The following is a 14,854-nucleotide window of genomic DNA, read 5'->3' as shown; positions in this document are numbered from 1 at the left end:
TCTTGAATGGTGTCTTAAGATAAGATTTTTACAGGCATTTCAGCAGGTGAGTGAAGTACCTAAATGACCTAGAATGGGGAAATGGGGTAGATGAAGTGAAAATATCATTTTTATGCATACCAGAATCTCAATTACAACACTGCTTCCACTTAACTTGATTGGAACTCCTTGAATGAGAAAGTAAGAATTGTTTATAATGATGGCAATTTTAGAAATGTTATGAAATGCAAATAAATGGTAATTCACACTTGAGGTGAATAGGGTGTACTAAGGGAAATATGGCATTAGGGTTTTTTTGGTTTTTTGTTTGTTTGTTTGTTTGTTTGTTTTTAGCTTCTATGAAGGAATTTTTTAGCTTCTATGAAGGAAGCTGTAGTCATACAGCTCTTAAATTAGACATTTAAACCAAACACGGGCTTCATCTAAAATTAGCTTAATAATATTGAGGACCCTCTTGTTACTTCCTTTTCTTTGATTTTGTTCAGACCCTTAAACTTTCATGGTAGAGAAAAACTCATAGTGCTGTTGGATGGTATGTCTGTTACAGGTAATGATGAATCTTCCTTTCTAGTTTGAAGTTGTTTGAATTTGCTACAGTTTAAAGTTAGAACTGAAGTTTAGATGAGAAACTTGTATATCAGAAACACAGAAAAAAGAGAAAGCAGAAGGAAGAATGATCCAAGACATCAACCCTTAACTCCGGAAGAATGGACTTCCATCCCATAATCTATTCTTTTTTTTTTATCAGAAGTTTTGAGGCTACTCTAAATTCTTTGAGCTTTTGCCCATTAGACTTAAAATCAGTGTGATAAACATTTTCTACTTCTTCATATTACATAGGAATTATAAAGGTAAATGTTGATGCTACTATTTTATTTTCAAAGTCAACTTTTGAAATGGTCTCTATGTCTAGAATTTTAAGAAGTAATTATCTAGAATTTGTAGTTTTCAATAAATTCCTACATGAAGAATGGTGACAGCGCTAGCACTTCTCTGGTGTCCTTAGAGCATGCTTCATGGCTCCTATCAAAAACAATTCTTTTCCCGAAATCCTAGAGGTATGATACCAGCCATGTAGAACAGGATGATAAATTTCCAAAAATTACTAGAGTACCTTTTTTGGAAACATTGAGAGTGAGACCTAAACCTGACCCAGAACTAGTAAAAATCACATTGTAAATGATGTGGGACCACGAGCAAATAGTCAAGAAAGAATTCTTGAGACATTTTCAGTGCAAAAAGGTGCTTTTATTGTAGCACAAGGATAGGACCCATGGGCAGAAAGAGCTTCACTTTTACTGTATGAAGCTGGTGGTTATATGGTTAGTGTTCAAGGGGAAGGAGATGTGGAGGGAGTATTAGATCATAAATGTTTTCTTCAAATTTCTACTTGTTAAACTACCTTTGCAAGATTTCTCTGGTGCTTATCATTCAGCTTGATATTAATCATCAGTGAGATAAACATGCAGTCATGAGACCCTTTATAAGAATGTAGCAACCTGGGGCACCTGGGTGGCTCAGTGGGTTAAGCCTCTGCCTTCCACTCAGGTCGTGGTCTCAGCGTCCTGGGATTGAGCCCCACATTGGGCTCTCTGCTCAGCAGGGAGCCTGTTTCCCTTCCTCTCTGCCTACTGCTCTGCCTACTTGTGATCTCTCTCTCCCTCTCTCTGTTAAATAAATAAATAAAATCTTTAAAAAAAAAAAAAAAAAAGAATGTAGCAACCAGTATGTATTTGGTCCTTATCAGAACTATGCAGGCTATAGATCAGCCTTCTGGGCTAAAGGTGAACATTTTTCTGCTTCTGTCCCTGATCATAAAGACTATATAAATTTTGGTTTCTTCAGTGAGTGAGGAATGGGAAGAATTTTAAGAGAATTCACAAGAGGGCTAAAAAGTTGAACAAAGGGACGTTAAATAATATATATGAAGACCAAACTTGAAAGCTTCAGACTTGAAATGATGGGTGAGTAAAGTATATAGGTGTTGGGGAGCAGGGGGAGAGAAATGAGAGAGGAAGGGGCTGGTTGATTGGGAAGTGATTTGTCAATACCTTCCTGTACTTGCACTACTAGTCTGAAAACACCTAAATTAAGCTGAATATGACAGATGAAGCCTAGATGTGTGGAATGAATCCAACAGTGAGGATAACTGACAAGTTATTTGATACCAGAAAGTCTAGTGTAGAATCATTCTCATCAGAATCTCTATAACACATTACGTATAGGCTACATTCAGCCTTCAGATGTGTTTTGTTTGGCCTGTTGAATATTGTTACCTTTTTGGTCTAAGTTAATTGCCACTATTTAAAAATGGGCAATCTCATAAAAATAGAGCTTTTCATTTCTCTTGGGGGAGAAAACCAAACCCAAAGATTTGGTCACATTTGCTAACATATGGGCTGGAGGTGGGTAGCAGCCGCCCCCCTTAGTTAGACCCTGTGCTCGTTACTTGGCCAGGTGCTGCCACTCTTCACTGTGTCTTCACACAGAAGGTATCACACCTTTCTACTACCTGCCTGTCGTTACAGACATTTGACTTTAGATCAATTGATTTTAGAACTCTCTGCTAAAATCATGAAGAATCATGACTATGGCTGCTCACAAAATTCTAGAATAGTAGAAGGAAGGCTGTAACTTGTTACAGTGAAGACCACATTGGAGGTGAACAGGTCAAGATATAAAGCCTGTCTTATTCTTAACCAGAAGATTAAGTTTATACAGTTTTCTAATCTGAACTTCAGTTTTCTTATCTGTAAAATGGATATAATATTTCATGGGATTTTAATAGCATTAAATAAGATATCTATCTATCTACATGTATAAAATATCAAGATAGATATTATAAAGAATATACAATATATAAATATAAGATATATTTATAAGTAGATACAAATTTATTTGTAAGAGAGTGCCAAATCCTAACCACTAGACCACCAGGGAAGACCTTATAAATTTATTTGTAAATAGATATATAAAATTTAGAATATTATCATATTACCTTATGGATATCATTCATAGCAGTTGAGATTCATCTTATTTGTAAATAATCTAACTTAAAGGAATAATTAAAGGAAGCCTAATAAAACTTTAGTCATCACCCAATAACTGAAATTGGCACTCTCTATTAAGTGGCAGTTTTTCTTTTGCATTTTACTCTTTTTTTCTTTTTTTTAAAAATATTTTATTTATTTGACACAGAGAGAGAGAGAGATCACAAGTAGAGCAGCAGGCAGAGAGAGAGGGGGAAGCAGGCTCCCCGCTGAGCAGAGAGCCCAATGAGGGACTCGATCCCAGGACCCTGAGACCATGACCCGAGCCAAAGGCAGCGGCTCAACCCACTGAGCCACCTCTCTGTTAAGTGGCAGTTTTTCTTTTGCATTTTACTCTTTTTTCTTTTTTTTTACTCTTTTTTTCTTTAAAGATTTTATTTATTTATTTGACAATAAATAGATAGAGATCACAAGTAGGCAGAGAGGCAGGCAGAGAGAGCGAGAGGAGGAAGCAGGCCTTCCGCTGAGCAGAGAGCCCAGTGTGGGGCTCAATTAGGGGCTCGATCCCAGGACCCTGAGATCATGACCTGAGCCGAAGGCAGAGGCTTAACCCACTGAGCCACCCAGGCGCCCTGCATTTTACTTTTAAGAGAGAAATCTCTCAAAGCAACCGGATCTCAAGCACTTGATTTTAAAACTGTATTCAAGGATCTTTCCTGAGATTGTAGCAATTCTGTTGGCATCTCTTCTTTTTTATCTCTATGGTTTTCCAAAAGTAATTGATCCTCAGAATGTTGACCTTTTAGCTACATAAGAGAGTACCTCATCAATGATTATGTTTAAAACATGTACGGAGGCAGGAAACTAAACTCTTACTTTTTTAGATTCTTTCCCCAGAATGTTGACAGTTGAGTCTTCAGTTTGTGAGCAAAGCACATTATTTAGTACCACCCATTCACTGAGCAATTTGATCAGATCAGATTTTAAATTGTGCTTTACACACTAGGCCATAACATCTGGTTAATGTCAGAGATGGGTAGAAAATAATACTTTCTTTTTCTTTTTCTTTTTTAAGATTTTATTTATTTATTTGTCAGAGAAAGAGAGCACAAAGCAGGGGAAGCTGCAGGTGGAGAGGGAGGAGCAGACTCCCTACTAAGCAGGCAGCCTGATGTAGGACTCGATCCCAGAATCCTGGAATCATGACTTGAGGGGAAGGCACTTAACTGACTGAGCCACCTAGGAATCCAGAAAATACTACTTTCTAAAAAGATATCTATAATGTTTTGAATGCTGTTCCCTTAACAGACCAGAGAAGATCTGACTCTATCATTTTGCAGACATTCCCCTAAAATTTTAAGATTATAAGGAAAGTATATCATAATTTCATATACCAGACTATCTCTTGTATCCCTGGTTAAAGAGTGATACCGTGAGTCTGAGATGGTCCATAGACACTTATTAATAGCCCATGTGAAATCTAGATTTATGTAATAGGCACTTTTAGATTTTTTTTTAAAGATTTTATTTATTTATTTGACAGAGAGAGATCACAAGTAGGCAGAGAGGCAGGCAGAGAGAGAGGGAAGCAGGCTCCCTGCTGAGCAGAGAGCCCGATGCGGGACTCGATCCCAGGACCCTGAGATCACGACCTGAGCCGAAGGCAGCGGCTTAACCCACTGAGCCACCCAGGTGCCCCAACCTTTCACGTATTTTTTTAATTCTTTTTTCTTTGGGATTTGGAGAGACTATTTTCCAACCATAAATATTTTTAAAATACTATCTGGCAGTTTCTAACCAACTGAGTATATTCTTTTCTATGATAAACCACCTCAGATCTTTCAGCAAGAAAAAAGCCACTAAGTTTGAATAAAGACATCACCCAATGAACTAGGACACAAAGTTTGCTTTAAATATTTTTTCGGGGAAAGGACACTACACTTCTACTCAAGAGAAACAATTTTACAGTCTTGAGGTCTTTTATTTTCTTTATATTTATCATGCCATGAATTCATAGGGAATGGGTTCCAGCAGTTCGGGCTCCTTTCCATTGCTTCTCACAAAATGTGCTTCTCTGGGTGGAGCAGGCTGACGCTTCAGTTGAACCCAAGTACCTTTCTCTTTGGCTTCCTTCTTTTTCTGATCATTTTCCTTTACACGCTTCAGGAAGCTATCTCGGCTCTTTGAATGTTTAATATGCTCAATGCGTACATTAATTCTCTTGGCAAGAATCTTGCCCTTAACTTGTTTGTTGACAACAATGCCAACAGCATGCTGAGTAACATTGTAGACTCTTCCAGTTTTGCCATGGTAACATTTGTGGGGCATTCCCTTTTGAACAGTGCCCATTCCCTTGATGTCCACAATATCACCTTTCTTGTAGATTCGCATGTACGTGGCCAAAGGAACAACTGCATGTTTTCTGAAAGGCCTAGAGAACATGTAACGGGTACCCCTCCTCTTTCCCTTTGTGTTGGTCATTTTGGCAAATTACTGGAAGATGGCGGTTCCGGCACTTTTAGATTTAATGAAAGATCTCGATAAGAAGGAATGGCTATTCTTTTCCATCAGAGCATTGCAATTTATCATTATGCCACTTGGGGGCATCACTCCACCATTGACATTTTTCTTATACTGTGAATTTGTGTATTTTAATTACAATGCAAATACCACATTCTTTTATATTTTTATTGACTTTCTGCATTAGCTATGGAATTAGAAAAAAGCTACAGACATGACCTTTGATTAATGTGTGTTTTGAGAGAACATTCTTTTTGGCATAAAGATCTGTCATTCCTTTTTTAATTATCACAGTAGAATAAAATTGAACTTAAAATGAGTCTTGAATGACATAAAGGTTTTTTTTTATTCTGCATCATGAAATTTATAAAACAACATTTGAGAATTTTTTTTCATAATTATAGAAATTCTGGTCTAATGAATGTGAGGATATAATAATGTTAACTCATATTTATAAATATTGTTCTAATTCTACTTCATAAATTTATATTTTTGTTAAGCTGTCAGACATTTTTTTTAAACAGACCCACAGATTTGGATGAGCTAAAAAGTTCTTTGGCCCTTAGCATAGTGCTTGTAACTTAATAGAAAAGAGATGTTAAGGAAGTAGGCTCACCCTAAGATACATGATTAAACTTTTACATAATTACTTATACATGATTAATCATGGCCATGTTGCAATGAATTTCAACATTGATCTTATCAGCATAGAATTCTGGTTATAATGGTGTTTTAAATTTCATCAACTTAAAATACAGTGACATTCTTATTTAGAGTTGGTTTTGTGCTAGTCTTTTTGTCAACTCCGAAGTATTTATGTATTAAAGCTTTGCTTTGTACTAAGCACCAGTGAGGATACTGAAGCAATAGCAGCGAAGGCTTGGCCCCAGGAGCTTCCAGTGTAGAAGAAAGATGCAATTAACATACATAAAACAACTAGCAAACAGTATAATATTTAAACATCTGTGTGGTTCTCAACCTTGGCCAAAGAATGGAATCATAGTGTTTTAAAAATACATGTTCAAGGGACGCCTGGGTGGCTCAGTGGGTTAAAGCCTCTGCCTTTCGCTCAGGTCATGATCCCAGGGTCCTGGGATCGAGCCCCGCATTGGGCTCTCTGCTTGGCAGGGAGCCTGCTTCCTCCTCTTTCTCTCTCTGCCTACCTCTCTCCCTACTTGTGATCTCTATCTGTTGAATAAATAAATAAAATCTTAAAAAAAAAAAAAATACATGTTCAAGTCATACCCCAGTACGTTCTTTTAGTTGGGCCACACCATAGGCATCTGGATTTTTGAGAGCCTCCAGGTGATTTGAATGTGCAGCTAGACTTTGGAATGTCTGGTCTAATGGAAGAGAAGAACGCTAATTGTATAATCATAAGAGAAAAAGTGATTATAAGCTGCCATATCCATTGTAAAAGGAAAGTCTTGATTGCTGCGAAGTGTGATAGACCCATGGAAGCTGGCAGCATGGCGCTGGACAAGGCACGGCTTCCTGAGAATGTGTCGTTTCCGCCGAGACCTGAAGGATGATTAAGATCGTCGTTCTGGAAAAAAGCTGGAAGATGGTCCCAAGTTCCTGAAATCTGGTGATGCTGCCATTGTTGATATGGTTCCTGGCAAGCCTATGTGTGTTGAGAGCTTCTCTGACTATCCTCCTCTGGGCCGTTCTGCTGTTCGTGACATGAGACAGACAGTTGCTGTGGGGTCATCAAAGCAGTGGACAAGAAGGCAGCTGGAGCTGGCAAGGTCACCAAGTCTGCCCAGAAAGCTCAGAAGGCTAAATGAATATGATCCCCAACACCTGCCACCCCAGTCTTAGTGGTGGAAGAACGGTCTCAGAACTGTTTCTGTCAATTGGCCATTTAAGTTTAATAGTAAAAGACTGGTTAATGATAACAATGCATCGTAAAGGGGCGCCTGGGCTGGGGTTAAAGCCTCTGCATTCGGCTCAGGTCATGATCCCAGGGTCCTGGGATCGAGCCCCGCATCGGGCTCTCTGCTCGGCGGGGAGCCTGCTTCCTCCTCTCTCTCTCTCTCTGCCTGCCTCTCTGCCTACTTGTAATCTCTGTCAAAAAAACAAATCTTCCAAAAAAGAAAAAAAAACAATGCATCGTAAAACCTTCAGAAGGAAAGGAGAATGCTTTGTGGACCATTTGGTTTTTTTGTGTGTGTGGCAGTTTTAAGTTATTAGTTTTTAAAATCAGTACTTTTTAATGGAAACAACTTGACCAAAAATCTGTCACAGAATTTTGAGACCCATTAAAACAAAAAGTTTAATGAGAAAAAAAAAAAAAAAAAAGAACGAGCCCGTGGTTTTCTCACATTATTAAGCCTCAGAATTGCCTGGAGGGCTGTTAAAATGCAGATTGCAGGGCTCTACTCCCAGAGTTTCTGATTTAGCAAGTCTAGGTGGGCCTGAGAATTTGCATCTCTACCAGCTGTTGCTGCTGGCCTGCAGACTATACTTTGAGGATCACTGAACTAGACAAAAGGGTGGGAGGACAGTTCCATTCAGTGTATGTATAATTTTCCATATTTTTTCTTGTTAAACACTAAAATATAGGTATTTTCCCAGGTTACTAAGTATTCTTAAAAGTGTCATTTTTTAAATCCTCACATAATAGTCCATTGTATGCCATTGATATCAGTTAGTTCCCTCTCGTTGGATATGATTCTGGTAACCTTTTTGAAGTAGAAGTAAAAAAAGTATTGTACCTTTCAGCATGCTCAGAGATTTAATATAATGATTTTTCCAGCATATCCTTTCTGACAGTGGTATAACCCTGGAAAACTAATGAAGAACCAAGCTTCAATCACTGAGAAATGGTGGGCATTCTGTGCCATTCCACTGAGGCATATTTAGGCCGGTTATGAATTATGACCACATTTGCTGATATGCTCGGTTGTAATTAGAAAAAAAGGACTTCATCCATTTTCAAATTTATTTTGACATAGTGAGGAGTAGAGAAATCAGTTTTCATACTATGTGGAATGAACTTGAAAAGACTTCCTCCCTTCCTTTTTTTTTTTTAAATTAACATATAATGTATTTGCCCCAGGGTTCAGGTCTGTGATTCATCAGTCTTACATAATTCACAGCACTCACCATAGCACATACCCTCCGCAATGTCCATCCCCCAGCCCCTATCCCTACTCTCCAATCCCCAGCAACCCTCAGTTTGTTTCGTGAGATTAAGAGTCTCTTACGGTTTGTCTCCCTCTCTGGTTTCATCTTCTTCCATTTTTCCCTCCCTTCCTTTATGATCCTCTGTCTTGTTTCTCAAATTCCTCATCTCAGTGAGATCATATAATAATTGTTTTTCCCTGATTGACTTATTTCGCTTCACATAATACCCTCTAGTTCCAGCAACCTTGTTGCAAATGGCAAGATTTCGGTGGTTTTTGATGGGTGCATAGTATTCCATTGTATATATATCCATATATATGTGTGTGTATATACTACATCTTCTTTGTCCATTCATCTGTTGATAGACATCTAGGCTCTTTCCATAGTTTGGCTATTGTGGATGTTGCTGCTATAAACATTGGGGTGCACGTGCCCCTTCGGATCACTACATTTGTATCTTTGGGGTAAACACCCAGTAGTGCAATTGCTGGGTCGTAGGGTAGCTATTTTCAACTTTTTGAGGCACCTCCATTCTGTTTTCCAGAGTAAAAGCCTTCCTTTCTGTGTATAAGTTTTCACTGTTTATAAAAAGGGACATTTTTCCTCTTAGCAAATTAATACATTTATTTATATTCTATAATTGATTATAGAAGCCTGACAGTGTAAAAATAATTAAAAATGAGTAGTAGTCCTTACCAGAATGTGTAGATTTTTATAATATTTGGAACAAGTTTCCAGTGCCTAAGAATGTGAGGGTAATTTTCTGCTATTTAATACCTGGTGGCATTCAGCAAAGCTAGTGCTTCTATATCGCACCTACTGACTCCTGCTTAGGGATTTTCTGTCTGATCTAATCATTTTAACATACCCTTCCTTTCAGTTTCGACTAATTCTAAACAAAACATTAATGGATTTCATGAGTCCAACTTTGAGCTTATTGTATGTACTCTTATTAAAGCTATTATTTCTATATTATGACCAGGTGTTCTCCCCAGTGGGTATCGGTGATGGGAGGACCAGTTATTAAGTAGGCTGAGTTAGTTTAATAGGATTCAGTGGTTATGTGGTGGAGTTACGAAAACAATTGGGAGGAAACTAACAATTTCTTTCTGTTTTGCCCTACCAGAAAACAGTTTTCATTGTAGTGATCAGTTCTTTCTCCCTTAAAATCTTTGATCTTTTGAGAGAGATTATAATATGAAAGTATATTAAAATTTCTTTTAAAACAGCTCATGCTCTGGAGGGTCATGTATGTGCATCACTTCCTGTTAGGTAAATGTGGGAAGGGTTAATTTGAACTTGGACTTCACTTTGGCCTTCACCACCGGTTCTTTGTCTGTAATAAAGTCAAGCCCCTGAGCTTCTGGCCATCTTACAACATTTAAGGTTTGGGAGATAGAAAGGAAAAAAAGAATAAAATGCAAGGGTGCACAGTTATTTTGACTTACACCTCAATCATCGTAATGAAGTCGACATTTTGGGGTAAATGATTTACATTTTCCTGAGGCTGCTTTATTGCATGTATTAGCATAAAAGAAACCATGAGCTCCTTTTCTGGTTTTTAATATTTACCAATGAGATATGACTAATAAATAAAATATTTTAGAATGAGTAGGATGTAGGGAACCCCTCAGTTTCATTTTGGCTTGGGCAAAAGTCTGCTTTGAAGACTGAATCACCAAGAAGCATTTAGAAAGAAGAAAAACAACTCACAAAAAGCCCATTTTTTTAAAATAAATTTTATTTATTTATTTGACAGAGGGAGAAATCACAAGTAGACAGAAGTAGGCAAAGAGGCAGGGAGATAGAGAGGGAGAAGCAGGCTCCCTGCTGAGCAGAGAACCCGATGCGGGGCTCGATCCCAGCACCCTGGGATCATGACCTAAGCTGAAGGCGGAGGCTTAACCCGCTGAGCAATCCAGGTGCCCCACAAAAAGCCCTTTTTAAAAATGCTTTTTTCTTGCATTGCTATTATTTGAAAGAAAATAAAAGCGAATTATTGAAAATACCACAGATAGATTTTTTTTTTTAAGATTTTATTTGACACAGAGAGAGAGATCACAAGTAGGAAGAGAGGCAGGCTCCCAGCGGAGCAGAGAGCCTCATGTGGGGCTCAATCCCAGGACCCTGGGACCATGACCCAAGCTGAAGGCAGAGGCTTAACCCACTGAGCCACACAGGTACCCCACAGATAGATTATTGACAGGAAAAGAGTGTAGGCAAATATGGTATATTTATTAGATTTTTGGACTGTTTAAATTCTTTGCTAATTCCACTCTGTTCTTCTGATGTATTGTTTTGGATTTGTGAACAGGGAAGCTAATGGTTTTGCCAATACTGAATAATGCCCTTGGAAATAAGGAATATTATTCATTTAAATGTATGAGATGGGGGCATATCTAAGTTATTTTGATAAATAATAATTTAAAAATGTAACTGGATATGCTGGTCCCTTTACACTGTCATTGTTGACTACCACAAATTTTTAAACTATAAGATTTGTGTAAGCCTATTATTTTAAATGTTATTTTGTCTCATTTATTCAATAAGTGAAAAAAAAAATTTTTTTTTATTTTCAGCGTAACGGTATTCATTGTTTTTGCACCACACCCAGTGCTCCATGCAGTACGTGCCCTCCCTATTACCCACCACCTGGTTCCCCCAACCTCCCACCCCGCCCCTTCAAAACCCTCAGGTTGTTTTTCAGAGTCCACAGTCTCTTATGGTTCATCTCCCCTTACAATTTCCCTCAACTCCCTTCTCCTCTTCATCTCCCCATGTCCTCCATGTTCTTTGTTATGCTCCACAAATAAGTGAAACCATATGATCAATAAGTGAAATTTTTAAAAATATTTTATTTATTTATCAGAGAGAGAGAGATAGGAAGAGAGCACACAAGCAGGGGGAACAGCAGGCAAAGGGAGAAGCAGGCTCCCTGCTGTGCAAGGAGCCTGATGGACTTATTCCCGGGATCCTGGGATCATGACCTGAACTGAAGGCAGATGCTTAACTGACTGAGCCACCCAGGCATCCCCAATAAGTAAAATATTTTAAGGATGAGTGAATAATATTGCAAGAACAAAACTTTATGTGTACAGTATGGTTCAACTTCCCCGCACCCCCCCCCCCCGCCCAATCAAAAGGGACTTTTTTTCAGGGAAATGAGCTGATTTTTAATGGAGTCCAGAGGAACCTCGGTAACCAAATCCAGGGTTTTTAATGGTTGCTATCAGAATATTTTTCAATATTTAATCTCTAACTTTAATGTCTTGACCCAAAGCAAGCATGATAACCTTAAATGTAATCTGTGACTAGCCCTTCTTGGTTTTGGTTCTTTTCAAGCAGCCTTCTTATGGGACTTTTTTCTCCAATAACTTTTGGTGAGTCAGGCTGCCCAGCTCTCTGCCTGATGCACAGCAGTTGATTCCTCTGTATCTGTCACTTACTGAAACAGGATCAGCTGAGGGAGGCTGCTTCTTTTCTCAGTTTTTCCCTTTCTGAACTGATCTGGTTCCTTTTCTGACACATGCATTGACTTGTGGGCAATTTTGGTTAGCACCCACCCTTATAACTATTTTGAACTGAAAATCCGCATTGTGATTATCATCCACCTTTAAAGAACTTGGAATAAGATACATCTATAATGTGAACGTCAAAGAAATGAGAATGTGGAAAGCTCTCAGGTTAAAATTAGTTTCTGGGTCACTTTATTACTCTTGCGCCACTTTTCCTGGGAAGAAAAGTTGAGTTGCCATGACATCCATTTCTAAGTAGTGAATTTAGAGTGAGGTACGTGACTTAAAAGTCAACAGGGGAGAAACACAACCCTTATGTTACTATTGGTTTCTTGGCCAGTTATTTCTAAGCTTAGTTTTTGGAACGACTGGTTTGTAATGATTTGGAACTAGTGATTTGTAAGTTTATATTTATATGGGAAATAGACACAGTTGACACCACAAAGTTCTAAAAGTTAGTTTGTATGCTACACTAATTATGTATTGTGTAAATAATTTCATGTAATATTAAAAATAAGCGGTTAATGTTATATGACATTCATTGCTTTAAAGTACCATGAAACTGAATTTCTATTCCATACGTTAATAAGAACATAATCCCTTTTTATTTCTCAGCTGCTTTCATGGCCCCTATTACCTGATACTTATAAGTATGAATGAACAGTTATGAAGCCTTTGACATGCTGTAGGACATACTTGGTACAGCAGTGCTTTTATTTAGTAATTATGTAAAAACCCACCTGAAGTTTTAGTTATTGAAAAAGCAAACTCTGGGCATGAGGAAACTTTGGGGGATGATGGCATGCTCATTATCATGATTGTGGAGATGGTTTCATGGTCATATCCATATGTCAAAATTTATCAAATTATATATATTAATATGTGTAGTATACTATATATCAATTTTACCTTAATAAATGTGTTTAAAATATAAAACCTGGACTATGATATGTGAAGGCCTCTCAGATTATTAAACTGGTTGATTTTGCAGTTGCTAGTCATAATCATCGTGAAATTTGATGGTTTAAGTTGAATGTTGCTTTCTAATCTTTGGGTTCAGCCCAGTCAATCTTCAAGTTTTTTGTTCAGAGAAAAATTATAGGATTTGCTTTTCATGACCTTTATTGAGCAAGCGAGGAAGGAAATTTAAATTGTATGTTGGTGCTCTTGTCATGTGTTCTAGGTTTCCAAGTTTCTAAGAGTAGAAAATTTGTTATATTGAAGCTTTGATTAGAAAATGTCTGGGTGTTATATGCACCTGATGAATCAGTAAATTCTACCCCCTGAAACTTGAGCAATATGTATTACCTAATAATTACCTACTAATACTTAAATTGAATTTAAATAAAAAATTTTAGAAAAAAAGAATGTGTTTGGGTGTTAGCTTCCTCAACTTCTCCCATAAATGGTGGACACTCAGCATTTTCATTAAAGCTTGATTGACATTTCCACTTTTCTATAGTTTTAATTTGGAGAAACCCTTAAAATCCTAGTTAGGTTCTTTGCCTTCCATTAGGGAAAATTGGAGGAAGATTTTTGGTCTAGTAGCTCTCCGTTGCCTCACTACCTTCTCTCCCATCTCAGTGGCCTTGCACAAATGTAGATACTGTGGATTTGGGGGCAAGATCAGCCAGTCTACTTTTTACAAAATTAGATTTGCCATTTGTTGATCAGCTGCCTTTTTTTTTTTTTAAAGATTTTATTTATTTATTGACAGACAGAGATCACGATTAGGCAGAGGCAGGCAGAAAGAGGGGGAGGGGAAGCAGGCTCCCCACTGAGCACAGGGCTCCATCCCAGAACTCCAGGATCACGACCTGAGCTGAAGGCAGAGGCTTAACCCACTGAGCCACCCAGGTGCCCCAATCAGCTGCTTTTAATTCATGTTCTATTTCAGAGATATTTCAGTACAATGATTATTGAGCTCTAATGAGAAGTTTTATTATTTTTAGAATTGTTTTACAAAGGAAAGCTGTAAGAAGAATCAATGACAGATGTGATTTGGAAGGCTGTTGAACAATACTTAGGGAAGTAAAGCATTTGGATATTTGATATGGATGAGACTTGACATGTATCTGTAGGTGACTTTTAGCAAGCCTTACTATCTTTAAAGAAATTGAGTTTTGAGCTCATAAGGGTGAATTACATTCAGTTTTTGAAAACTGAGAAAAGCAGATAATTTCCTCAAGGTAAAACTTATATTGGCATTATTTTGCTGGCATAATCATAAAAACTCTGTGTTTGTTTGTATGTATATACAGACATACACATGAAAAATATATGTTTACACACACACGTGTGTGTGTGTGTGTTTAGACATACATTCTTGATTTTACAGCTTTTTGGTTCAACAGTAGTTTCAGCAGCAAAGGTTGTACTCGGCTGATAACAAATATCCTTCTTTGTTGGATGAAGTAGTCAGGGCTCACTCAGTATTTCATAACCACACTTAGACACTAGAGTCTCCTCTGGGGATTTCTACTTTATAAAAATTCAGAAGGCATTAATATGGCCCCTCGTTGAAAAGCCCACCCTGAGAGGCACTAACTATACCCCTGCCTCTGCAGTGTGGGGTAATTGTGGGGTGTCCCCTCAGCAGCTGCCGCTGGCTTGAGTTATGCCATTAGCTAGACTCACTCCAGGATTCCTTGGAAACTGTGTGCCGGCCTGAATAATTTATTACCCAGTGATCAATTATTC

The 14,854-nt window shown here is 37.9% G+C and overlaps 2 protein-coding genes across 6 annotated transcripts in view; one reads left to right on the top strand and one right to left on the bottom strand.

The window, feature by feature from the left end:
- The window catches only part of NEK11 (NIMA related kinase 11), a 247,732-nt gene that overhangs the window by 4,981 nt on the left and 227,897 nt on the right, over nucleotides 1–14,854 (top strand). The gene's annotated exons all lie outside the window — the stretch shown is intronic.
- On the bottom strand, nucleotides 4,894–5,522 carry LOC123940187 (60S ribosomal protein L21-like). Its single transcript, XM_046002719.1, has one exon. It carries the CDS (start codon nucleotides 5,469–5,471, stop codon nucleotides 4,989–4,991), a length of 483 nt encoding a protein of 160 aa, XP_045858675.1. The 5' UTR covers nucleotides 5,472–5,522; the 3' UTR covers nucleotides 4,894–4,988.

Source organism: Meles meles, chromosome 4, assembly GCF_922984935.1.
Source record: "Meles meles chromosome 4, mMelMel3.1 paternal haplotype, whole genome shotgun sequence".
NCBI classification, from domain to species: Eukaryota; Metazoa; Chordata; class Mammalia; order Carnivora; family Mustelidae; genus Meles; species Meles meles.
Note: the sequence above shows the minus strand (reverse complement) of the source record. Positions and strands in the feature narration are given on the sequence as shown.

Coding starts and splice junctions, on each gene's coding strand:
- LOC123940187 (XM_046002719.1), bottom strand. CDS start 5,471: ATGACCAACACAAAGGGAAAGAGGAGGGGTACCCGTTACATGTTCTCT.